At 36.5% G+C, this 25,884-nt stretch overlaps 2 protein-coding genes across 2 annotated transcripts; both read right to left on the reverse strand.

Moving 5' to 3' along the window:
* Positions 1-7,617: 7,617 nt before the first annotated feature.
* On the reverse strand, positions 7,618-8,067 carry LOC150075474 (uncharacterized). The gene has a single exon (XM_090388498.1). It carries the CDS (start codon positions 8,065-8,067, stop codon positions 7,618-7,620), a length of 450 nt encoding a protein of 149 aa, XP_090244624.1.
* Positions 8,068-10,095: 2,028 nt separating this feature from the next.
* Positions 10,096-11,247, reverse strand: LOC150075475 (uncharacterized). Its single transcript, XM_090388499.1, has one exon. It carries the CDS (start codon positions 11,245-11,247, stop codon positions 10,096-10,098), a length of 1,152 nt encoding a protein of 383 aa, XP_090244625.1.
* Between the last annotated feature and the right edge of the window lie 14,637 nt (positions 11,248-25,884).

Here is a 25,884-nt window from a genome sequence, read left to right on the forward strand (position 1 = left end):
AGTTGGTAGTATACCTATTAAAAAAAAAAATACACATTTTAAACACTATACAGAAATAAATACTTGAAAATATAAGTATTTATTTATTTCTATATAGTGTTTAAATTGTGTGTGTTTTTTTTTAAATGTGCATTTTTTATACTACCTCTTCTCATCTTCCCTCCCCCCCTTTTCTTTTCTCAGCAGCTGTTATATATATATATATATATATATTGCCTTTATTGCCTAATGAAAATAAAACATACAACATACAATATTGTACTTCTAACACAACAAAACTAAGAGAGTTAGAAGGAGATCTGGCAAGTTTGTGCGGAATTCTCCAGGCGCCTCCGTAGCCAGGTGGGAAGGAGCAACAGTGCGTAGCACGCGCTTCTTGATTAGACCAGGGTTTGAGCCCGTCACCACCAAATACGGAGGATGCGGAAAGGTCAGGGAATGACCACTGCATATTCCCAGAACAATATGGCCTTAGTTGCTAATGCTCCTAAAAACCAAACAACAAGCGGAATTCTCCAAAAGACATAGTTCTGAATGACAGAAATACATACAGCCACATACTTGAGAACAATAATTTGATTTGTGACTGATTGTAGCTAAGTAACATTTGATATTCCAGGCAGTTCACAGAATAAAAAGTCTTAATTTAGACCACTTCTCATGATACTGAAGTTGTGTCAAGGTATATTAATTTAATCAGATTCATAGGACTCAGCTCAATAGGATGAACAGCAGCTAAAAGAGTAGAAAGGTACATTGATAAAGAGAATATAAACTGAATTTATGGGATTCACAGAGAGGCCAAAGGAAAGCAACATAATAAAGAAAAGGCTGATTAAATTATCAAATGTAAAAGAAGATTGATATATTTCTTCCAGAGCAAGGCAAAAGAAACAAATAAAGAAAAGAAACAAAAAGAAAAAGTTATAAACAAAGCAAAACATGTGATCGACATAAAACTAAAACTGAGGGTAGGTGCTGAAAAATGGAAATAGAATTATTTCCATTTTTCAGCACCCATCGTCAGTTTTAAGAAGAGCAAAGCTACCTTGTGAAAGATCCACCTTGTATAGATATTAATCTCATTCAGATATGTGAACTTCAAAAATCTTTTTGAAAATAAAGTGGAAAGTAGCTGAAAAAGAAATCCAGAAATAAAATTATAAAATTCAAAAAGAGACTCAAGAGGGAGATATTACCACAGAATCAAATGCAACTGTAATATCAAAAGAGAAATATTTATCATTGCAATTCTCTTGCCAAGTCTGATAAACCAAAAGGGAGCTGAAAAATTTATGGCCTGCAAACCATTGGTAAGGTACTGAAATTATGTTGTAAACAAGGATAAAAATAACAGATATTTATTTAAAGTATACCCAGTATAAAATAAAATAAAATAAAATATTTCCAGAAGCTTTCGGAACTCGTGTCCCTTTCTCAACTGACAGAATTTTTGAATACATTACAAGCAAAGTGTGGCACGTTACTCATTCGTCATTGTTGTAGCACGGACGTGTGCTGCCTTGCGCCAGTGATCATCCATCAATAAAACGGTTGTCTCCAGGATTGGATGTATACGCATGCCTTTCTGGCGATTTAATGCCTTAGGGTTGTTCATTATGTTTAGTGACTCTAGCCATAGGCGGTGGCGAAAGTGTCGCGCGTGGTCCACTATCTCAAAGTCGCGCTTGGGGTCAAGATCGTGGTTGGTAGCCCAAAAATGTTCTGCAAGCGCGGACTGGTCAGTTTCGGCAAGCCGGATTGCTCTGTCGTGTTCCGTGAGGCGATCCTGGAGACGTCTCGATGTCTCACCTACGTAGCAACTGTTACAGGCCCTACAGGTGATACGGTACACTACATTGCTGCGTAAGACAGGTGTGACAGGGGTCTTCACACTGGAGACAAGTGAACGTAGGTTCCTACCTGGTAATTGTACACATTTTATGTTGTAACTTCTCAGGATCTTCGAGATACGTCCTGACACTCCTGGATAGTACGGAATGTAGGCGGATGATATGCCGACTTGCTTCGGAGGTCTTGGGTTGGAAGTAAGTTCTTGTGCCTGTAACAAGCATCTGTTTAGTACATGGGATGGATAACCGCATCTGGTTAAGTCCGCCTTCACACGGGAGATCTCGTTACGTCTAATTGTGTCGGTGCTGGAATGGCTCCAGGCCCTGGAGAACAGGGTGCGGGCAGTGCTATTGAGATGGCTTGGAGCGTGGCCGGACCCGTAGTTGGTGAATTGACCGCACCACATGGGTTTGCGGTATACTGAGGTCTCTAGATGTGGGCCTACGCGATGCACCAGCACGTCCAGAAACGGGAGCGAACCGTCCACCTCTGATTCTACGGTAAACTTGATGAAATTGGATAGAGAGTTGAGGTATTCTAGTAGTACCGTTTCAGAACCACGTGGTATTATGGTAAAAATATCGTCGACATATCTACACCACGTTGTAATAGGTGTAGGTGGGTTCTGGTGTATCTGCTTCTCCAGATCTTCCATGGCGATGTTAGCTACTACGGAACTGACAGGGGCACCCATAGCAGTGCCATGTACTTGTTTGTAGAGTGAGTCTTCAAAGGTGAAGATGCTGCTAGAGAGGCATAGGTTGAGGGCAGTACAGATGTCACAGATGATGACATCTGTGACATTTGTGAAAAAGGTTCGCTCCCGTTTCTGGACGTGCTAGTGCATCGCGTAGGCCCACATCTAGAGACCTCAGTATACCGCAAACCCATGTGGTGCGGTCAATTCACCAACTACGGGTCCGGCCACGCTCCAAGCCATCTCAATAGCACTGCCCGCACCCTGTTCTCCAGGGCCTGGAGCCATTCCAGCACCGACACAATTAGACGTAACGAGATCTCCCGTGTGAAGGCGGACTTAACCAGATGCGGTTATCCATCCCATGTACTAAACAGATGCTTGTTACAGGCACAAGAACTTACTTCCAACCCAAGACCTCCGAAGCAAGTCGGCATATCATCCGCCTACATTCCGTACTATCCAGGAGTGTCAGGACGTATCTCGAAGATCCTGAGAAGTTACAACATAAAATGTGTACAATTACCAGGTAGGAACCTACGTTCACTTGTCTCCAGTGTGAAGACCCCTGTCACACCTGTCTTACGCAGCAATGTAGTGTACCGTATCACCTGTAGGGCCTGTAACAGTTGCTACGTAGGTGAGACATCGAGACGTCTCCAGGATCGCCTCACGGAACACGACAGAGCAATCCGGCTTGCCGAAACTGACCAGTCCGCGCTTGCAGAACATTTTTGGGCTACCAACCACGATCTTGACCCCAAGCGCGACTTTGAGATAGTGGACCACGCGCGACACTTTCGCCACCGCCTATGGCTAGAGTCACTAAACATAATGAACAACCCTAAGGCATTAAATCGCCAGAAAGGCATGCGTATACATCCAATCCTGGAGACAACCGTTTTATTGATGGATGATCACTGGCGCAAGGCAGCACACGTCCGTGCTACAACAATGACGAATGAGTAACGTGCCACACTTTGCTTGTAATGTATTCAAAAATTCTGTCAGTTGAGAAAGGGACACGAGTTCCGAAAGCTTCTGGAAATATTTTATTTTATTTTATTTTATACTGGGTATACTTTAAATAAATATCTGTTAAACTATGGACCCCAGTACTCCAGGCCCATTTGTCACTAAGGATAAAAATCATTGCTGTAGTGTCATTTTCCACTTTAATTGACTAGAAACAAAAATTTCAATATGAAATATTCTTAATGCAGCCTCTAAACTTCAGGCTACAAAAATCACCTCGTATCGCTTAGTTTAATTTTTTATTTTAAATATATGCTATTATCAATATTCTTTTTACAAGTAATTATAGCACTAATGACCAGTAAAAAATAACAGAAATATTTATCCTCCATTAAGCTCCTAAATATCAGGGGACAAAAACATTTAGGCACAACAACGTACAGGTAACAAATTTTTTAGAACACCAACAATCATTCATCTGTGAATACATTTTATTTTTTAGACTGTTTATAGTATTACTGAAGAGGAAAATAGAATCAGAAATACACATAAGCAACACTGTTATAAGCTTCTATGAGTATGAAAATTACCAAAAGTGATCAATTAAATTAATTTTTTTTTGTATACAAATAATTGCCATTATCAAATGAATTTTTAATTTTACAATATCTACAGTACTGAGGGGAAAAAATGAAAAATTAATCATAAATAGTCATGTATATATAATCAGGACTGGGGATAATAGGCTGATTGCCCCTTGCAAAATTCTCACTTTTGGATTAAAAATATCTTTTATGTTGTTAAAAAAAATATATTAAATAATAACGTGAATTTCTATAGAAAAGGGAATTTCTTAAAAAGTCCAAACAGCCAATTTATTTCAAAACTTGAAGAGATATACAAAAATAAATAAATAAAACAGAGCATTCAAAATTTATATCAATATTTATTTCATTAAATCAAATTAAAATATTAGACATACAACAAATAAAAGTATTTCCAGCTGGAAGGGGCTCTGAACTATTAATTACAAATGTGTGTGTTAAGAAATTTCATGATACAAAATTACTTCTAAGCAATTGTGAGACGAGAAGAAAATAAAACAGGCATATCCCGAGATTATCCAAATTGGTAAATGGCTTGTGATGTATATCACAAAAGTAAGTTTCTCTGCAGTGGAACCTAATAATTCTCTTTTTTAGATGGCCAAGTTTGAAAGGTTGGCTTCTCTTGGATATGAACCAGGACTGTTTTAAATGGCTTAAGTATGAAAAACCTCTCCACCATTATAAACTAATTGACAACTTCACAGATAGGTTTCGACTAAAAATGCTTTGTCAAAAATCACAAAAGAATAGGTCTGACTTTATTATGAGTAAATACAGGTGCTTCAAGCCTGCTTCACATGAAAAATATTTGACATCTCTTGAAAGAAAATGGTTGTTGTTTACTATGAATCAATAAAGGCATTTTTTCAATTCATTTGATCTTAACCCATCAGTGGTGCTGCTTGGTCTGGCAGACCCCCCCCCCCCCACGAGTAAAATATCCATTAGTGTGAAGGAGCAACTTCATCTATCTTCCTTGCTAATTATGCATATTTACTTCAGTAATTTTAGATGTTATACATTGTTTATCCAGAATTATGGGTAAAAAGGGTCTGACAGTTGTTGTTATTTGGTTTTTAGGAGCATTAGGAACTAAGGCCATATTGCTCCGGGGATAGGCGGTGGTCATTTCCTGACCTTTCCGCATCCTCCGTATTTGGTGGTCATGGGCTCGAATCCCGGTCTGATGTTCCTGCCCACCTGGCTACGGAGGTGCTGGGTCTGACAGAGCACGTGACAATTTTTGTCATCAGCTTTATATAAACAATACAGTTCTTTTTCTTGGATGACTGATGCTATTGCTACAAAAAGTTGGATTAAGTTTGGATTATTAAATAACATGTTTATATTATTAAATTTTGTAAATTAAAAGTATTTATATTTTTTATTTTATAAAACAAATAATACAGATAACATCTCCAATCACAGTGCATGAATACATGTTGGAAAGCAGTAAGAAATAAAGTAAATGAGATAATGCAAGAAAGTTAAAATATTGGTAACAATAAATATGCATCAATCATATTTTAGATTAAATGTGAAATTATGTTTTGAAGCCTACATTTATCATCCATAAATCAGAATACCATCAACTAGTTTTATAGTAAAACGTTGACAATCAATATTACTAAAACTCAATACAAAATTGTAAAACAACATGCAATACAAAAATCTACATACCCTAAATAATGTAGGATAATGAAATTTTTTAAAAGTAAATTTAAAACTAATCTAATTACTGTCTTTATACATTGATAGGCATTTCATCCAGGAACCAACATTCACCAATAAATAAATAATAAGTAATCAGCTTAACCCTGCAGCAATGGTGCTAGACCTGTGAGGTCTAACTCGAAAATAACGAGCCTGTGTTAACTTAAGTGAAGATAAAAGCTGACTTACTGTACCCTCTAAAATATAGACAAATTTTTACTTCTTGTGGTTTTTGAAAATTTTTTTTATTGTTTTCTCAGAGATACAGTGTAAAAAGACATCAGATCTAACGCTACAATGTTTGTTACAAGTTATTTCACAATAGCATGGAAACTGCATTATTCACTACAAAATATTCCTTGCGTGTTTGTTGCTAGCTGTTTCAATTCCTTTCCATCTAGTTTGAGAAATATTTGGCCTTGAAATGATACATTACTGTATATGCAAAATAATAAAACATATGATTTACTCTGGGGGGGGGGGGGAGATTGTTTGTGAAAAAGTTTTTTATAACTATTCTTATAAATACAAATGAGCCTGTTGTAATGGATTCCATTGTGTATGGAGATTAATGATACTGTATACATCTAGTAATAAATTTAATGACAAATGACAAGAATGTAACTTTCAGGGTAAAATGGACCCCTTCATCAGCAATAACAAAATGACATTACAGACAAAATTTAATAGATAAAGAGTTGTGTGCGCTGTGATGTGTGCATGGCCGCGAGATTGAATATTCAACTACTAGACTGGCACTCATTTTTGGTGCACGAACTTCTGTGGGTTTGCTGCCAGAGTTTATCCAGCTTCAAGACAGTTGTTTCCAAGATAGGGTGTAGCCTTGTGCCCTTGCAGTGATTCATGGTTCTTGAATTGCACGATTTGTTGAGTGCCTCCAGTCAGAGGCGGAAGTACTGGGATTGGTTGATCACTTTGTAATCACGTTTAGGGTTAAGGTCATGGTGGGTCGACCAGAAATGTTCCACGATTGCAGTGATCAGTGTCACCAAGGCGAATTGATCTGTCATGCTCCACTAAGGCAGTCTTGAAGGCGTCTCGAGCTCTCTCCTATGCAGCAACTGCCACAATATTTGAAAGTTACGCAATATACCACTCCGCTATGCAAAAGAGGGGAGATCGGAGTTTTCGTGTTAGAAACCAGGGACCGTAAACTCCTACCAAGTAGGTACACATTTTATGCGATATTCTCAGAGGGCTTTTGAAATCTGGTTCAACATGCCCGGATGGTAGAGAATATAGGCAGTAGACATATTGTCATGTGGTAATGATGGTCTTGGACGGATTGCGAGCTCTTGCGCTTGTAGCAAGCACTTGTCTAATATGTGGGTTGGATAACCACAAATCACCCGGTTAGAAATCTTGGTGTGCCTAGCTTCCTCTGAGCTGGAATGGCTCCAAGCATAGGAGAACAGAGTGCGGGTGGTGCTGTTGAGATGGCTAGGCATGTGGCCCAATCTGTAGTTGGTAAACTGCCCGCACCACATTGGCTTACAGTATACTGAGGTCTCCAGGTGTGGGCCTACATGCTTTACCAGAACATTTAAGAATGGAAGGGACCTGTCTAATTCAAATTCTAAAGTGAACTGGATAAATACCGATAAAGAATTGAGGTACTTCAGTAGCGTTGCCTCCGAACCACGTGGGATGACGGTGAAGATGTCATCGACATATCTGCACCAAACTGTAATAGGTACAGGCAGGCTCAGGAATATCTGTTCCTCCATGGCGATGTTGGTCACAACGGAGCTAACAGGGGGCAATGACAGCAGTACCATGCACCTGCTTGTACAGGGAATCCTCAAAGGTAATGATGCTGCCGACAATCATAGGTTGAGGGCAGTACAGATTTCCTCTGTGGATAGCGATGTTCTGCTCGGTAGACCTGAGTCGTTTTCCAGAAGTCACTTGGTGCAGTTTACGGTCTTGTTGGACTGGAATTGATGTAAACGGGGACATGACATCGAATGACGGCATAATCTCGCTGTCGTAGACTGAAAGTTTTTTAATTAGGTGAATGAACTTGCTGCTGTTAGTGACAGTGTGGGCCGTATTTCCCACTAGAGGTGTAAGGAATCGTGCAATGTACTTAGACAGCTCATATGTAGGCACAGTGCAGCAGGACACAATGGGCTGGAGAGGAACACCTGGCTTGTGAATCTTAGGTAGGCCATAAAGCTGTGGTAGTTGGCAGCCCATGGCACGCAGTAGCCACCGAGTCGATGCCAAAATTTTCCCAGATTTGAACCATGTGGAAACTAGTTTGTTGATGTTTGACTCTACGCATCCCAAGACTTTGATGGGTGGCACACTGAAACAACAATAACTATTCTTATTTCAGTGTGCAGTGAATGTTCATTTCTATTTAGATGGTTGGATATTTTTCTCCACTAAGTTAGGTAGGCCATAAAACTGTGGTAGTTGGCAGTTAGATACTGTGTTTTCTTCTCCCCTTTATTATTATTAATTTATTTATATATTTGACCAAAGATGTATTATTGTTGGATAATCTCTTCAACCCTGGTGTATGAACGCATACTGGAGAATGGGAAGAATAAAGGAAATAAGATAATGCAAGAAGTTACATATTATAAAACATAAGTTTATAAGCAACACGCATGCGTGTATAAACTGTTTAAAATAAACTGTCAAAAAATATACCTCACAATGTCCAGGATGCATACAATGATTTTTTTCATGCACTACAAAAAAAAAAACAAAGGGTGATATTCACTTGGTACAGAGAGTTAGCAACATTCAAATTTGGCATGCTGGGAAGTGTACAAAATTTTACATAAATTTAAAAAAAAAATTTTTTTACATGGACATTAATAATAGTATCTACATTTTTAAAACTATTTAGGCATATAACAAGCAGAAATATATGGGAATGCACAAGTTTGAAATTTCAGATGTTTAACAGATTTTTAAACTGGAAAATGGAAGATACTAAGTTTATCTTGATGCTATAATTATTTTTGCTATTTTTTAATTTTCAAAAGAATTAATTTTTTTTTGTATCTTTGAAAATATAAGATGTAAAATCACTACATTTTTTAAATAATTAATTTTTTTTATTAAAAACTAAAAAAAAGACAAACAAGAAATAATACAATCAAGAAAAGATGAAATATTTGCACTCAAGTGGAAGTTTAAAAAAAAAAATTTTTTTTTCCCAGAAATTAAAAATAAAGTTTAGACCTCTCAGGGCATGCACTACCATTTTTGTTACAACTAAGGGCACTGTAAGGTTAATTTAACTCCCTCTATTCCCGTGCACCTTATATCAGTATTACAAACACCTGATAATGAAAGCTTCAAAAATAGTTGCATTTGCATGGAAATATATAAAATATAATTTTCTAAATAATTATTGCACACAATGGAAAATTTCTGTAGGCTTAATAATTTTATACTGTAAGATGGAAATATGATTAAAAGTTTCATTTTCATATTGTATATGTATGAGTTTAAGGATTGATAAAAATTTTGTTTCATTGATAAGAGGAATAAAAAAAATTTAACATTTTGAATTATTCATTAAATTATAAGTACCATTTAATAAATGATGCAATTGATTAATAAAAAGACAAGCATTTATATACACAAAGCAGAACACAAAAAAAAAAATTTTTTCAGAAATAAAAGACAAAATTTGGTCTGCCAGACAATACCCCACTAATATTGTAATAACGAGATGGCACCACCACTGCTGGGTTAAAAATACTTTCCCATATTCCTTACAAGTGAAGAGTTTCTCTTGAATACAAACCAATAATGTGATTTAGACTGCCAAATACTGAAAATATATTGTCCAATCTTTCCCAGTTGGTTTCTACACATGGCATAGTATGTGTGCATGCGTAGGTGTTTAATTAAATATGACAAATGTTTTCTCATTTTTAATGAGAAAACACCAGCCATATATTTCATAATTGGATGTGTCGTCTTAGAATGAACCAAGATGCATTTTTTAAAATTAAATTATTGTGAAAAAGCCTTGCAACACATTTCATGAGAGAATGGTTTCAATTATGTAGAATGTGTAAATCCCTTGTCACACATTTCATAATAAAAGGATTTCTTTCGAATGTCAACTAATAATGCATGATTTTTGAAATTATCTGAATATGAAAATACCTTACCACATGTTTCCTTACCAAGAGCCTCTCTCTTCAGTGAGAACCAATGTTTCTTGTGAATACTTGAATACGAAAAATGACTGTCTCAATTTTCACAAGAGGGTGATTTTTCTTCATTATGAACTGACAAGAGGTTTCTCAGAATGGAGGATTCTGAAGAGGATTCTGAAAGAGCTTTGCCAGAAGAGATGGCTCTTCCTCGAGTATGAACTCGGAAGTGTGTTTTCAAGCTGCTCGACTGCGAAAATGCTCTGCCACATAATTCACACGAAAAGGGTTTCTCTCGAGTATGAACTCGTAAGTGCACTTTTACACTGCCTGATTCTGAAAATGATTTGCCACATACTTCACAAGAAAAGGGTTTCTCTCCAGTATGAACTCGTAAGTGTATATTTAGATGATCTAATCGTGAAAATAGCTTTCCACATATTTCACAACAAAAGGGTTTATTTTGATTACGAACTGATGAGTTTGTTTTTAAATCAGAAGACTCAGAAAAATTCTTGCCACATGGTTCCCAAGAGGGAATTTTCTTTTCAGTATGAACTGATAATACATTATTTTTTATACTACTTGAATCTGAAAATTCCTTGCCAGAAGTTTCCAAACACAAGAGTTTCTCCTTAGTGTGAAGAAGTAAGTGTTTTTTGAGATTGCATGACTGTGAAAACTGCTTGCCACACTTTTCACAAGAGAAGGGCTTCTCTTGGGTATGAACTCTTTTGTGATTTTTGACACCAGTTTGTCCTGAAAAAGCTTTGCCACAAATTTCACAAGAGAAGGGTTTCTCTTGAGTATGAACTCTTATATGTACATTTAGATTACCTGCATTTGAAAATGTCTTGCCACATAGTTCACAGGCAAAAGGTTTCTCCTGAGTATGAACTCGTAAATGTGATTGTAGATGAGTTGATCGGGAAAACGCCTTGCCACACAGTTCACATGGAAAAGGTTTCTCTTGAGTATGAATTTGTAAATGTGATTGCAGATGAGTTGATCGTGTAAATGCCTTTCCACACAGTTCACATGAAAATGGTCTCTCTTGAGTGTGAACTCGAACATGTGTTTTTAGATGAGATGACCATGAAAATGCTTTGCCACATAATTCACATGAAAAAGGTTTCTTCCGAGAATGAGACAAACGGTGTCGTCTCAGTTCATATGAATGTGAAAAACACTTGCCACATATTTCACAAGAAAAAAATTTCTGTTCAGTATCAGGTAAACAAACATCCATTTTGATTAGTTATGCTGAAAATGGCTTCCACATTTCACTGAAGGTGTTCTCCCGAGTATGAAAAATAGTATGTTACTAATTAACATCTAAATGAAAATGTCCTACATATTTGTGACTGTGAATTTTTTTTTTTTTTTTTTTACGATTTATTATATTCACCCACTGAAAAATGTCTGTAGAAGTTTTAATATTTGCACTGTAGTTAAAATTCAGTCTTGATATAAAATTTGCTGCTTCTGTTATCCTATATAAGAAAATTTTTCATTAAAGAAATTTTTCAGGTTAATGTGTCATAAACTTTTTATGCTGCAAGATTCTGTAATGAAATTGTTCAAAGTTCACTTTGTTAATATTTTTCAGATAGAAATACCTTTCTGGAACATAAATTGCTTAAATGCAACACAACAGCACCTTCATCTGTTTCTGTCTCTGTGAGTTCAAATAATATTTGGTCTTCTTGCTCTTCTTTTTCCTGAAAGACCAATTAAAAATTAGATTGATGCAGAATAGAGAAAAAATAAGTACATTAATTACAGAATGTACATTTTTATTATCAAATGAGATATTTATTATAATAAATTGAGGAAACAGTATGGGGATATTCCATGATAATTCCTTAAGTATTTGACTGGATATCAGTATTAAAACTTCTCTGACTTCACATGTAAGACTGAACAAACTTTTGATTAGATTATATTCTAAAATAACCTTATAAATTTAGGCATAATCCGTTTACACAGTTTGTCTAAGTATCAATGTGCAGAGAATGGTACTTTTAATGAAATGTTGAGTGGATATGATATTTGCAGACAAAATGTAATTTTAACATAATTAATCAATGTTCCATTTTGATTATATTAAAATAAGACAAAGAATGATTTATGTGCCATTATATAAATGTATAATGTTTTTTTTGTTTTCTGGCTCAATAATATTGAACATCAGTTATTCTTTAATGTCTTATGTTATTTAATACCTCTTATCTGAAAACCCCTGGCCTTTTGGCTGTAAAAGTGCAACACTATTTAACCTTGTAACCAGCTACGATCAAATGTTGTTGCAATAAAGATTCTCTCTCTCTCTCTTTCTAGGAACATAATTAAATTGTCACATATCATTTTGCTTGCCTTTCTTTTTACAGTTCTAATCCGTTTTGTGCATTACTTTATAAATTAATGCAACTAATATAAAATTTTTAAATTAAATCTAAATGTGAATAAAATATAAGGTAACTGATAGTATATAAAATCATTATCCATTTTATAGTACATTTTCCATCTTTAAAATAAAATATGTACACTTTACTATACTCTATTTCAACCATGGGGATCTTTCTGCTCCTACTGATGACCTGTTATTTGACTTTAACCAGTTTCTACAGAATGCAAATTTGCTTTGAAACGAACTGCAATTTTTTGTGCCTTAATGCACATATGCATCCATTCAATTGTGGTCGATGAATGAGCACTGTAAAAGGAAAGGCACATGAAATGAATAGCTGATGGATATCAACACACCAATTGGAAGAGGGGCTATTTGCATTATGTCTGGGATTTTGCTTAGCATCAATCGCACTTTATAGAGAGTGCTATAAAAGCTGTATACTTGGTTCACAGTTTCATATGTTCTTTGCTTGTGTTGAAGTTATTTTATCTAGTTTTGTATTTTACACAAGAAGAAAAAGTAAATTTTTTGAAGATTATTGAATTTTAACTCTTTAGTTTGTGAAAAAGAAAACTTCATCCTTAGTGTGTGTTTACTAATAAAATTTTGTGTAAAAAGTATTTTCCGATAAAATTTTACTCCAAACAGTTGTTATAATCCACAGCCTGAGACATAGGGACTAAAAAGGAACAGGGATGGACAGTATGTTGAAGCGCATAACATCAAATCAGCAACAATAATATGTCATCTGATACTGAAATTAAATGTTATTCAAGTGATGTGGAATCTGAATCTCGGTTCAAATGCATCTGTCTATGTTAGAAATCTACATACAACAGATGCCGATGTTACATGGAGTGATGATTCTTCACAGACGAAATTGCTTCCATTTACAAAAAAGCAGTGTCTACTTGTCCTGCACCCCAAAGAAATAATCCAATCAGTTATTTTTGAGCTGCTTGCAACTGATGAATTTTTTCAGTTGTTTGTGAACGAAACCAATGCTTACACAGCCGCCAAAATATGTGAAGCAGGTGTGAATACAGGCACTCCCCGGCTTACGTAATACTCGACTTACAGAAATTCAACTTTACGTAAGTTTTTGCTGGCTGGTGCAAACTTAACCTAACCTAAAAAATCGTCGAAACGTAATTTGAATCCCGTAACAATAAATGGAGGTATCATGAAAATAGCGTAATGAACTCAATAACATTGTTTTTTTTTTGGTAATTCATTCCATGACCTTGGAAGTTGAAATTTTCACTATATAACTGAGATATTCATCTCTCTAAAAGGCCATTTTTATAATGGAAATTGCACTACACTTTCATCGTTATCATATGTTCCGTTATAAGAATCAATTTTGAACACCTTTGTGATATTTTTCTAAAACACATTTCTGGAGGTCACTACCATAAAACAATAAAAACAACTTGCACTTTCTGTTAGCACAATCTATTATAAAAGGGTAGTAAACTCGATCTTATTGCATTTGCAATAATACTGATAACTTAATTCTGTGGGTTTTTACATTATTACGGTGAAATGTGTTTCCCCTTTCATGAAATTTTCAATCATATAAAAAACTTAAATAAATTTTCAGAATCTTCTCTTCATTCCTAATTACTTATTACAATGATGAAGGGAAAGCGACTGACAGAAGGTGCAAGTGGTGGCAGTGCTAGGAAATGAAACAAAATTGATTTAGAAATGAAGATGAAATGATTAAGAAGTACAAAGCAGAACAAAGTTTGTCATCTATTGCACGGGAATTAAATCTCGCTGCTTCAACAGCGAATACTATTTTAAGGGACAATGCACGTATAAAAGAACATGTTAAAGGATCGATGAAATTAAGATCAACAGTGATCACAAAACAGCGTTCAGGTGCTATATCAAAGATGGAAAAGCTATTAATAAAATGGATGGAAAATCAGATTCAGAAACAAGTGCCTTTGAGTCTAATGGCCATTCAAGCAAAAGAAACAAGTATTTATGAAGATATTAAGGATAAGTATGGCAAACCCCAAGCCAAGTTCGTAGCAAGTAACGGGTGGTTTAATAGGTTCAAGCATTGCACTGGCTTCCAAAACATTAAAGTATGCGGTGAAGTTGTCAGTATCGATTCCGCAGCTGCAGAGAAGTTTTGTAATGTGTTGACAAAAACCCCTTCTAAATCTCCACAGCAGCGTGCTCATCAGCTGGAGATTTAATTCTGGCAACAATGCTCAAAAGATAAAACTTGCTGGCAATTATGCCTGTCTCCTCTCTCTTTTTGTAATTTTATAATTTTGAAATTTTTGTAATTTTGTACACTTTTGTAATTTTTCCTGCACGTGAGATAAAAAAATTTAATAAATAATTCTATTTACATGTTCATCGAACATCTCTTTTTTGCTTCAATCAAATTCAGTGCGCATAGTTGCGAGTGCTGCACAAACATTTAGGGAAATTCCGACTTACGTAAAATTCAACTTATGTAAGAGTTCCACGGAACATAACCCTTCCATAAGTCGGGGAGTAGCTGTATTGGCTCACAAATAAATGCATGGAAAGATGTTAGCATGGAAGAGATGAAAATTTTCTTGGGATTAGTTCTTCACAGAGGGACAATTCATGAAACAAAAATCCAAGATTACTGAAAACATTCCACTATTTGTAAAGAAGTGATTTTCACCATTCATGAGGAGAAACAGATTTTTAGTAATAATGAGATGGCTGCACTTTGCACAAAATGTCAAACTGCCTACAGATCATCTTTATAAAATCTGGCCTTCATTGGACAGCAACAACGCTATGCTAAAAAAATTTTATCTGGGAAAACAGCTGTCACTGGAGGAATCCATGATCCTCTGGAGAGGCCATCTACTTTTTAGACAATACATGCAAAGTAAAGAAAAGAATGGCATAAAATTGTACATGCTGATGAGCCAAATGGGCTAGTACTGAAATGTTTAGTATACAGAGGGGCATCAGGTGAATTGGGAGGAAAAGGGCAGGCTGCAAATGTAGTTCTGAAACTTACGGAAGCAAAACTGTACATTGCAGATTCTTTGCATATGGTAGTTTTAACAACTCCTATGCTCTTCCAATACAATTACTTGAGGCCAACATGTACTGTACTGGTACATATGTGCTGATAGAAAAAAGAAAAAAAAAAAATCCAAAGAATATCTCAACAGAAAAGATAAAAACGGACGAAAGTATATGCATGTATGCGTGGCTGTTTCGAAATGGAAAGACGAGAGATATTCTAATAATTTCTACTGAGTTCAAGCATGAAATGATAGAAGCCGGAAACATGAGAGGCCAAACAAAAATGAAGCAAAGTTAGCATTAGCATTAGTAGAGGCATATGATGCAAGAAAGCAAGCTTATGCAGCATCAGCCAAAAAAAAAAAAAAAAAAAAAAAACACTTCCACTTCACCTCTCCATTCGTTCGAAATACCTGTCCAGCTGAGCCTTAAATTTATTTAGGCTATCAACTTCCACAACAGGGGATGGAAGTCTGTTCCACCAACCAACTACCCGCTGGCTAAAGGCAAATTTCCGCACATCTATCCTACATCTGTCTTTCCTCAATTTGAATTTATGCCCTCTCAGGTAATTATTCTGAGCAAGAGGAAGAATCCCATCAGCATTGAGCATGCTCAAACCATTCAAGGCTTTATACACCTCTATCAGATCACCTCGCAGGTACCTAGTCTCCAGACACTGTAATTTGAAAACTTAAGCCTTTCTTCATAAGAGCAACCCTTTGTTCCATTCACTAATCTTGTTGCCCTTCTCTGTACTCGTTCCAGCAGCTCTACATCCTTCTTGAAATGAGGCCTCCAGACCTATATACAGTACTCAAGGTGTGGCCTGACCATTGCCTTATACAAGGGAATAATCACCTCCTGATCCCTGCTAGAAAAATTCCTGTATATCATTGACAAGACACCATGAGCTACTCTTGCAGCCCTGCTCTGCACTGCTCAGAGAACTTCATATCTGCCTGCACAATTACCCCCAGGTCCTTTTCATTCTCTACCACTGTTAGTGTAGTACTAGAGTTGATACGTTGCTCTGGGGTTGCTGTTTCCCACATATAGTACTTTACATTTGTCAATGTTAAACTTTATTTGCCACCTCTCAACCCATCTGCTCAACCTTTCCAGATCCTGTTGCAGCAGCATAGTGTCAGTAGTGTCCTTAACAACTCTGCAAACCTTTGTATCGTCTGCAAACTTGGACATTAAGCTTGATATACCATCATCAATATTATTTATAAACACAGAAAACAATAATGGACCCAACACTGAACCCTGAGGGACTCCACTAATAACATTAGTCCACGATGAGCAGTGTCCATTGATTACCACTCTCTGTCTTCTCCCCCTCAACCACCCCTTTATCCATAGCAGCAATTTGCCTCCAATGCCACACTGCTCCAATTTGTGCAGCAGTCTTTCATGTGCAACAGTATCAAAAGCCTTTCTAAGGTCCAAGTATATAATATCAAAGTTATTTCCTGCATCCAGTTCTTTTGTGACTGCATCATAGTATCCAATCAAATTGGTCCGGCAAGACATTATTACTGAATATAACAAATATATGTCTGAAGTAGATCATGAAGACCAAATGATGGCTTGCTATCCATGTGAAAGAAGGGTGGGTCATTAGTACAAAAAACTGGTAATTCATATTTTTCACCTCTTCAATAAATCATGAAGAAAAATTAATTTATGACTTTTGCCTTGCTGTCATAAGAGAGCTTTTCTCAGGTCACGGCGTAATTGTGCAGTGAGATATGAAGTTTTCTGAGCAATACAGACAAGCTGCCAGGGCAGGTCATGGGGTTTTGTCATTGATATATAGGAATTTTGCTAGCAGGGAAAAGGAGGTGATTGTCCCTCTGTATAAGGCAATAGTCAGGCCACGCCTCGAGTACTGCGAACAGGTCTGGAGACATCATTTTAGGATGGATGTAGATTTGCTTGAGCGTGTACAGAGAAGGGCAACAAGATTGGTGAGAGGAATGAAGCGATCCTCTTACCAAGAGAGGCTTAAGTTCTGCAAATTGCAGCAGCTGGAAACTAGGCACCTGCAAAGTGATCTGATTGAGGTGTGTAAGGCCTTGAATGGGTTGAGCATGCTGAATTCTGATGGGATTCTTCAACTTTTCAGATTACAAACCTAAGGGGGCATAAATTCAAATTGAGGAAAGACAGATGTAGAACAGATGTGCAAAAATTTGCCTTTAGCCAGTGGGTGGTTAACTGCTGGAACAAACATCCATCTGTCGTTGTGGAAGTTGATAGGAAAAAAAAAATTTAAGGAGGAACTGGACAAATATTTAGAGGGAATTGTTTTGTAAATTTTTTTTTTTTTTTTTGGCTGATGCTGCATAAGATCATACACTTCCTTTCTTGCATCACATGCCACTACTACTACTACTTCTGCTGATACTGCATCTCTCTACATCCAGAATTGGCAGGAAATGTTCTGACTCCCACAGACAGTGTCAAAATTCTTGACACTGTAATTCTTGATGCCAACCTCACCTATAAACAACAAATCCAAACTCAGTATTCCAAAGCCCTGAGAGCCTTCTGGGAAATGAAAATAGAGCTGTGCAAAATGCACAATAAGCAAATAATCAGAAAATACCTTGCAACTTACTTTTGTGGTGTGCTCTCCTATACCGTGGAAGCTTGGTGTGCAGCACCACCCATCAGCCTCAGGAACCTATGGGGCCTTGAATTCTGGGTGCTGAAGTGGGCCAACTTGTGGTCACACCAGATCTACATGACACATTCCTTCATCTGTGTTCAGCTAAGCATGATTACATCAACATCTGGAACACAGTTGGTTGAAGTTTGCCAGGCAGACATCTCCACAGTACCCCCTCCTTGTGCTCAAGGCTCCAGAGGTTACAGAATTTCAAGAGACATTTCCCAAATGTGACTCTGGACACTCTTAACTTGCTCAACATCGACCTGTGCTCTATCGACAAAGCATATTGCGATAGCATCTTGGCCTATCTTTCTGTTTGTAAAGGACAATTATGTAAGCTAGTTAGCTGATGTCATTTCATGTTATGCACAACTTGTAGTCCTTTTTCGTTTTAATTACTATTTCATTATTACATTTTGATTATTATTTTCTGTTTTTATTTATTATTATTTTTATTTTTTCTAATAAAAAAAACCCTTGCATAAACAATGTATTGTAAGACTCCTCTGGCTTTCTGTGTAAGAAATCACTATTGTATACAATTTATGTTAATAAAGAATCTTATTATTATTATTAAAAGAAGTGTGGGGTTTTAATAGACTTTCATTTTTGGCTAGTGAAAAGAGGTTAGGTTAGGTTATGACACTAATTCAGGGCAGATTCATGAAGGCTAGTGATAGTCTGGAATGCACACCCTATTCTAAATTTAAACAAGCAAAAATATAAAAACATTTATGAATTAATTAAACCATGCAGAAAACAGCATAAATTAATTTCTCTTTCTTCAACCAGATAGCTTTCAGTTACTAAAGGTAAGTTTCTTGATCAAGTGATTAAACTTGAAAATTGTTGTAAGTTTATCATCACCACCAAGAATCTTAAATGAGATGTTTACTTACAAAAGTAACAGCAATTTTATATATTAATATGAATTTCAAAAAGAAAATTACAATCAAAGCATAATTTTAAATGATCTAAGATCCTTCATCCCGTGTTTAGTTCAAAGAATAGTTATGTAAATTAACTCCTGACTTGTAAAGAGATTAACTGATAAAGGGCTGGTATGCTGGCATGTACTAAACGTTCATATATATATATTGGAATTGTGTCAAAAGACATTTAGGTTTAAATATTAAATGGCGTAAGTATTGTAAATATTGGCTCCAGCGTTAATACTATTGTCTGTAGACAATTAGACATTACACATGCATGGTTTGTATATGTACTTAACTTTTTTATATATTTATGTTTTCTAATTGTTGTACTACTTGGGAGTTATGGCTATTGATAACAGGGCTAGGTTTAAATATAACTAGCGGGTTGGTTGGGGTCACTACAAACCTTATGCTCCCAAGTAGTACAATTAGAAAACATAAATGTATAAAAAAGTTAAGTAAATATATATATAAAGGTTCTTAAAAATGATAGTTGATATTAATTTAAAAGATATACTTGTGTTGAATTTTGAATATAAATTGAAATTAGTCAATAAAAATATAAATGCTAATTAACGTTTTGACACTTTGGGGCTGGCTGCTTTCATACTGCTAATGGGCGTTTTTTCTTCAATCAAAATTCGCAGGTCAGGGCCAGAGTATAGGCACTTTTAACTCCACCCTATATGCAGCCGAAACAGAGTGACAAAATCAATAAGAAAAATAACTAAAACATATAGTTTTCAAAATTGGGTTTTGTACCATAACACAATCGATTTAAGTACACTGGGGAATTTTATATCCCAAAGTTATTACTGCAAATAAATAAACAAGCAATAACATGATCAGCAACATAGGAAAGTGACCATGATGGACCACTAAAAGATCCATCTAATACTGACTTACTTTGCCTTGATATCTTATTTATCAACAAAAATAAACTTCATGGGGTAGCAAATTCAGCAGTGTACCTTTCTATGGTAAAATCAGGGTACCTTCTTTCTGCATCGGGGAAACACCAAATACTGTATATCAGCTGAGCAATTTTTTTACACTAATCTCTTATCATCCAAGTATCATGCGTAGCAGGTTATTGCTCTTGATACATTATTATTATTTTTTATTTCATTTTGGAAGAGAAATAAAATTATTTTTCGGTCTCCCTTCATCATTTCATGGAGAGTATGAGTATCAATCAAAATGAAAGTACCAAAACTGAACTCACTAAACAAAAATCAGAAAAACAAACAAGAACAACGACACTAAACAATAATAAAGACGTAGCCCGACATGCTCCTCAACACGGTTGCCAACTCTTCTGACTAGTAGCAGACAGTAGTTAAAAAAAAAAAGAACACCCCACAAATATTCGAATAAAAAAAAACATACTGTATAAAAATAAACAAATAAACACACAAACCATTTCTACTCCACTTCTGTTTCTCTTCATTGCAATGATACAATTGATTAGGTGTGCAATTTAAATATATCGCAAAAAAGTCTTGAGTTAGGGTTAAATTTGAAGGTGTCTGCATTTCTGCCCAGACAAGATAGAAGGGAGTACATGATGACAGCCTTGCCAATCAATTCGGCGCTGGAGGGAATGTACAAGGCTCAAAGGGTAGAATTTTTTTCAGCCTGGTCTGTGCTTGTTAACAAGAAGACTGCTTCTACATGGATGGCATACACTTAAATAGAAAGGGTGCAAGAATATGTCCTAATGCTATCGAGGCAGTGTTAGGTGGGTCGGAAAACTGCTAGCTCTGGGGAATTCACAGACTAAAAGGTTGAAAGTAGCCGCAGGCAGAGGTGAAGGTGATTCTTGCACTACTTCTATTAGAATAAGCAGCGGCCTGGAGCGAGGGGTGTTGGGGGTTTCAAGGACTGATGGCAGTCATTGTGAAACAGATGGGTATATGGGATGTGTTTCAGTAACTAAGAATAATAATATGTGCATGTATACCAATGCTAGAAGTATAATCAATAAATTTGATGAATTTGAAGTGTTGGTCAAGACATCAAAGGCGGATATTGTTGGGATATCAGAGACGTTGTGTCACCCAGATATTTGAAATGCAGAATTGGAATTTGGGGAGTACAATGTGTACAGAAAGGATAGACAGGATAGGAAGGGAGGAGGTATTATGCTGTTAATTAAGAAAAAACATAAAATCAAAAGAACTGCATCTAATTGATATAGATAAACAGTGCACTGTTGAGTCAGTTTGGTGTGACATAAGCATTGCGAAAGCAAATATAAGAGTAGGAGTGTGTTATAGGCCGAATGAGTACAGTGAACAATTTTACAGAGAAATAGAGTGGGCTAGTAAATCAGCATGTCTTATAATGGGGGATTTTAACTTCCCAGATATTTATTGGAACTTGTGGGTTGGTCACTCACACACTAGTAAGAGTTTTGTGGATTTGTTGGATGATTGTTTCTGCAGCAGCATGCTCGAGAGGCAACCAGAGAGGGTAATACTCTTGATATGATAAAGTTATCAGCAGTGATCATTCGTATATTAAGAATTTGCAGGAAAAGGAACCACTAGGTGGCAGTGATCACAGTGTACTGATGTGGGATTTACTTAAAGATATAATTACTATCAGGGGTAAAGGAAAGAGTTTTTTCTCCTTTAAAGGTGACTCCAGTGGTCTCAGTCAGTTTTTAAATTCTGTACAGTGGAATCAACTGATGATGTTACCAATAGCAAATTCTAAGTGGGAAGCATTCAAGGAATTAATCGTAGACGCTACTAATAGTTTAATACCTATTAAGAAATTTTGTTCAAGGTTTAGGCCTAAATGGTTATCAAATGAACTAATGAGACTCGTGACAGAGAAGTAAAATGCATGGGATGCATATAAATTATCAGGCGACACAGAAGCCTATGGTAGCTAGCCTGTACTCAAGTCACAAAGGTGGTTAGGCAGGAGAAAGCAGATTACGAGAAATCTTTGGCAAAGGATGCTAAGAAAAGCAGCAAAGAGTTCTTTACTTATATAAACTCTAAAAGGAAGGGGATGAATCTGATTGGTCCACTTGAGATCGATGGTTCGACTGTTGATGATCCTGCTCAGATAGCAAACAAACTGAATGAGTATTTTGCATCTACATTCACACATGAGTGGTTATTAAGGTTTGAAAATGCTTGAAGGTTATCAAATTGTAGCAGGGTGCTTAATGATTTAATAATAACTGAGAGCAAAGTGGAGGAGAAATTGTTGAAGTTAAACATAAGAAAGGCACCTGGGGTGGATGGAATCGATCCAGTTATATTAAATGATGCAGCAAAGCAACTAAGCAAACCCTTAGCCATAATTATGAGAGCATCCTTGGACTCAGGGAGGTCCCCACGGACTGGAGATGTGCAAATGTATCCCCAGCGCACAAAGGGGGATCGAAGAGTAACACGAGTAATTACAGAACAGTAAATTCAACTTCTGTTCCGGGTAAAATAATGGAGTCACCGGTTAAAGGTGCATTGCAGGATCATCTAGACAAGACTGCAGAAATAATTCAGACACAGCATGGATTCGTTAAGGGAAAGACTCGTCTGACAAACTTGATTGGATACTATGATGTGGTTACAAAGGAACTGGATGCAAAAAATAATTTTGATATCATATACTTGAATTTCAGAAAAGCCTTTGACACTGTTACGCATGGAAGACTATTGCACAAATTGGATCAGAATGGTATTAAGGGTAAGTTGCTACAATGGATAAAAGGATGGTTGAGTGGGAGAAGAGAGAGGGTGGTAATTAATGGGTGCTGCTCTTCGTGGAATGTTATTAGTGGAGTCCCACAGTGGTCGGTATTGTGTCCACTGTTGTTTGTTTATTTATCAATGATATTGATGAAGGTATATTAAGCTTAGTGTCGAAGATTTATGATGATACAAAGGTCAGCAGGGTTGTTAATGACAGTAATGGTAGTGGGCTGAGAGGTGGCAAATGAAGTTTAACCTTGACAAATGTAAAGTAATACATATGGGAAGCAGTAACCCCAGAGTAACATCTCAACTCTGTGGTACTACACTGACAGTGGTAGAGAATGAAAAGGACCTGGGGGTAATTGTGCAGGCAGATATGAAATTTTCTTAGCAGTGCAGACGTCTGCAAGAGTAGCTCATGGTGTCTTGTCAATGATATACAGGAATGTTTCTAGCAGGGACAAGCAGGTGATTATCCCCTTGTATAAGGCAATGGTCAGGCCACACCTTGAGTACCGTATACAGGTCTCAGGTCTCATTTTAGGAAGGATGTAGAGCTGCTGGAACGAGTACAGAGAAGGGCAACAAGATTAGTGAATGGAACAAAGGGTTATTCTTAAGAAGAAAGGCTTACGTTTTGCAAATTACAGTGTCTGGAGACTTGATAGTGATCTGATTGAAGTGTATAAGGCCTTGAATGGTTTGAGCATACTCAATGCTGATGGGATACTTCCTGTTGCTCAGATTAATCACATGATGGGACATAAATTCAAATTGAGGAAAAAGACAGCTGTAGAATAGATGTGTGGAAGTTTTCCTTTAGCCAGCAGATGGTTAATTCCTGGAACAAACTTCCATCTGTCGTGTGGAAGTTGATAGGTAAAATAAATTTAAGGAGGAACTGAACAAACATTTAGACGGAATTGTTTTGTATTTTTTTTTTTTTTATGGCTGATGCTGCATAAGCTCATACATTTTCTTTCGTGCATCACATGCCACTACTAATACTACTACTACTTCTACTACTATAAGTCATCAACTTTTGCCCGTGGGAGACATAACTTGGTCCTGTTCCATCTATCCTTTTTTACACAATATATTCCCCGTCTCCCTGACAATAGAGTCACCAACAATAACTTACTCCTGTGGGATCAGCGCATTTTCCCTTGGAGATTGCCGCTGTGTTGCCTGATGCCCAGGAGTGAGCTCTGGCGTTGAGTTGGGTAGCTGAGAGCTTGATGGGACCCTCATAATAATTTCTTCAAGGGCATCTACCCTACACCTCAAGCTCTCATAGACGCCCATTAGAGCGCTGAGTTGACGCCTAAGTTCTAGACACTCTGTGCACCTGGCACACACAAAGACATCCTCCTTGCTAGATCATGGTCTGTTCCAGAGATCTCGGCAAACGTTTCACAAGTTACACATTTTTTAGGCTGAGATGCGTTGTAGAATCGTCCCCTTCAGTTCTTCCTCAAGTCACAGCACTCCTGCCACTTTGTGCCCCTTGCTTTGCTGCTCTAGTCTGGGGCATGATATTTTAAATTAATAAGATCAATAAATTTAATTAATTAATTGTTAATACTGCATTATCTAATAGAATCCTAAATGCTCAGTGATGCGTATTACACTATATATTTTTACGTTAGAGCTACCGAGTTACCACAATTAAAAATTTGAATTCCCTACCACTCTATACAAAAAGAATGGCTGCAAGATTCGAACGAAACAACGGTTTTACGTATATTAAGTAGAAATGTACAAAAACTCTTATCTAAATTAAAAAGAAAAATAACCAGCTTAACTAGAACTATAAGGCTGCTTATCAAGTACAATATAAAATAACAATTAGGTAAATAAAATAGCAAACACTTATCGCTCTTTCGGAGCCTGCAATTCACAACTGTAATTTTTAAAGAGAGTCAGCGCCTTCTTTTAAGGAGCATATAAAATTTAAAGCAGTGCAACCCGTTGATATGGGTAACCAATGAAATATTAGTTGACATCACTGGGAAACCAAAAATGAGGGGTGTGTTCTACAGACTTAATGAGTGACGATTTAAACAAACAACTATATAGAGAAATAGAGTGGGCGAGTAAATCAGAATGTCTTGTAATGGGGGATTTTAACTTTCCAGATATTGACTGGAACTTGTTGGTTGGTCACTTGCACGCTAGCAAGATTTTTGTGGATTTATTGGAGGGTTGTTTTCTACTGCAACATATTCGAAGGGCAACCAGAGGGAGTAATACTCTTGATCTGGTTATCAGTAGTGATTATTCATGCATTAAGAATTTGCAGATAAAGGAACCACTAGGTGACAATGATCACAGTGGACTGATGTGGGATTTACTTAAAGATGTAACTACCATGAAGGGTAAAGAGAAGGGTTATTGATTCTGTAAAGGTGACTACAGTGGTCTCAGATAGTTTTTACATTGTATACAGTGGGAACAACTAATGATGTTACCACCAGAAAATTCTAAATGGGAAGCATTGAAGGAAATAATCATAGAAGCTACTAGGATTTTCATACCAATTAAGAAATACTGTTCAAGACATCTAAACGGATGTCAGATTGTATAATGAGACTCGTGGCAGAGAAGAAAAATGCATGGAATGCATATAAATTATTGGGTGATATTTTAAGCCTGTGGTAGATATAAATTAATCTGTAACCATGTCACAAAGGTAGGCAAGCCAAGGCAGCTTAAGCAGTCTCTGGCAAAGAGTGTCAAGAAAAGCAGCAAAAACTTCTTTACTCATACTGTATTAAGTAGAAGGAAAGGATTGAATCACATTAGTAAACTTTATGTCCTGGTTTTACTGTTGACGATCCTGCTCACGTTGTTGACAAACTGAATAGGTATTTTGCATCTATATTCATGCGTGTGTTGTTCTTAAAGGGAGAGAATGCCAGTTCATAAAAATCTAATAGGGAGCTAACTGAATTTTTCATAACTGAACAGAAAGTGGAAGAGAAATAGTTAAAGCTTAATCCAAGTGAGTCTAGTACCATCTCTGTGGTACTACACTCATGGTAGTGGATAATGCAAAAGACCTGAAAGTAATTGTGCAATTGGGTATGAAGTTCTCTAAGCA

This window comes from Mastigoproctus giganteus, chromosome 14 (genome assembly GCF_048544385.1).
Source record: "Mastigoproctus giganteus isolate SK-2022 chromosome 14, ASM4854438v1, whole genome shotgun sequence".
Lineage (NCBI taxonomy): Eukaryota > Metazoa > Arthropoda > Arachnida > Uropygi > Thelyphonidae > Mastigoproctus > Mastigoproctus giganteus.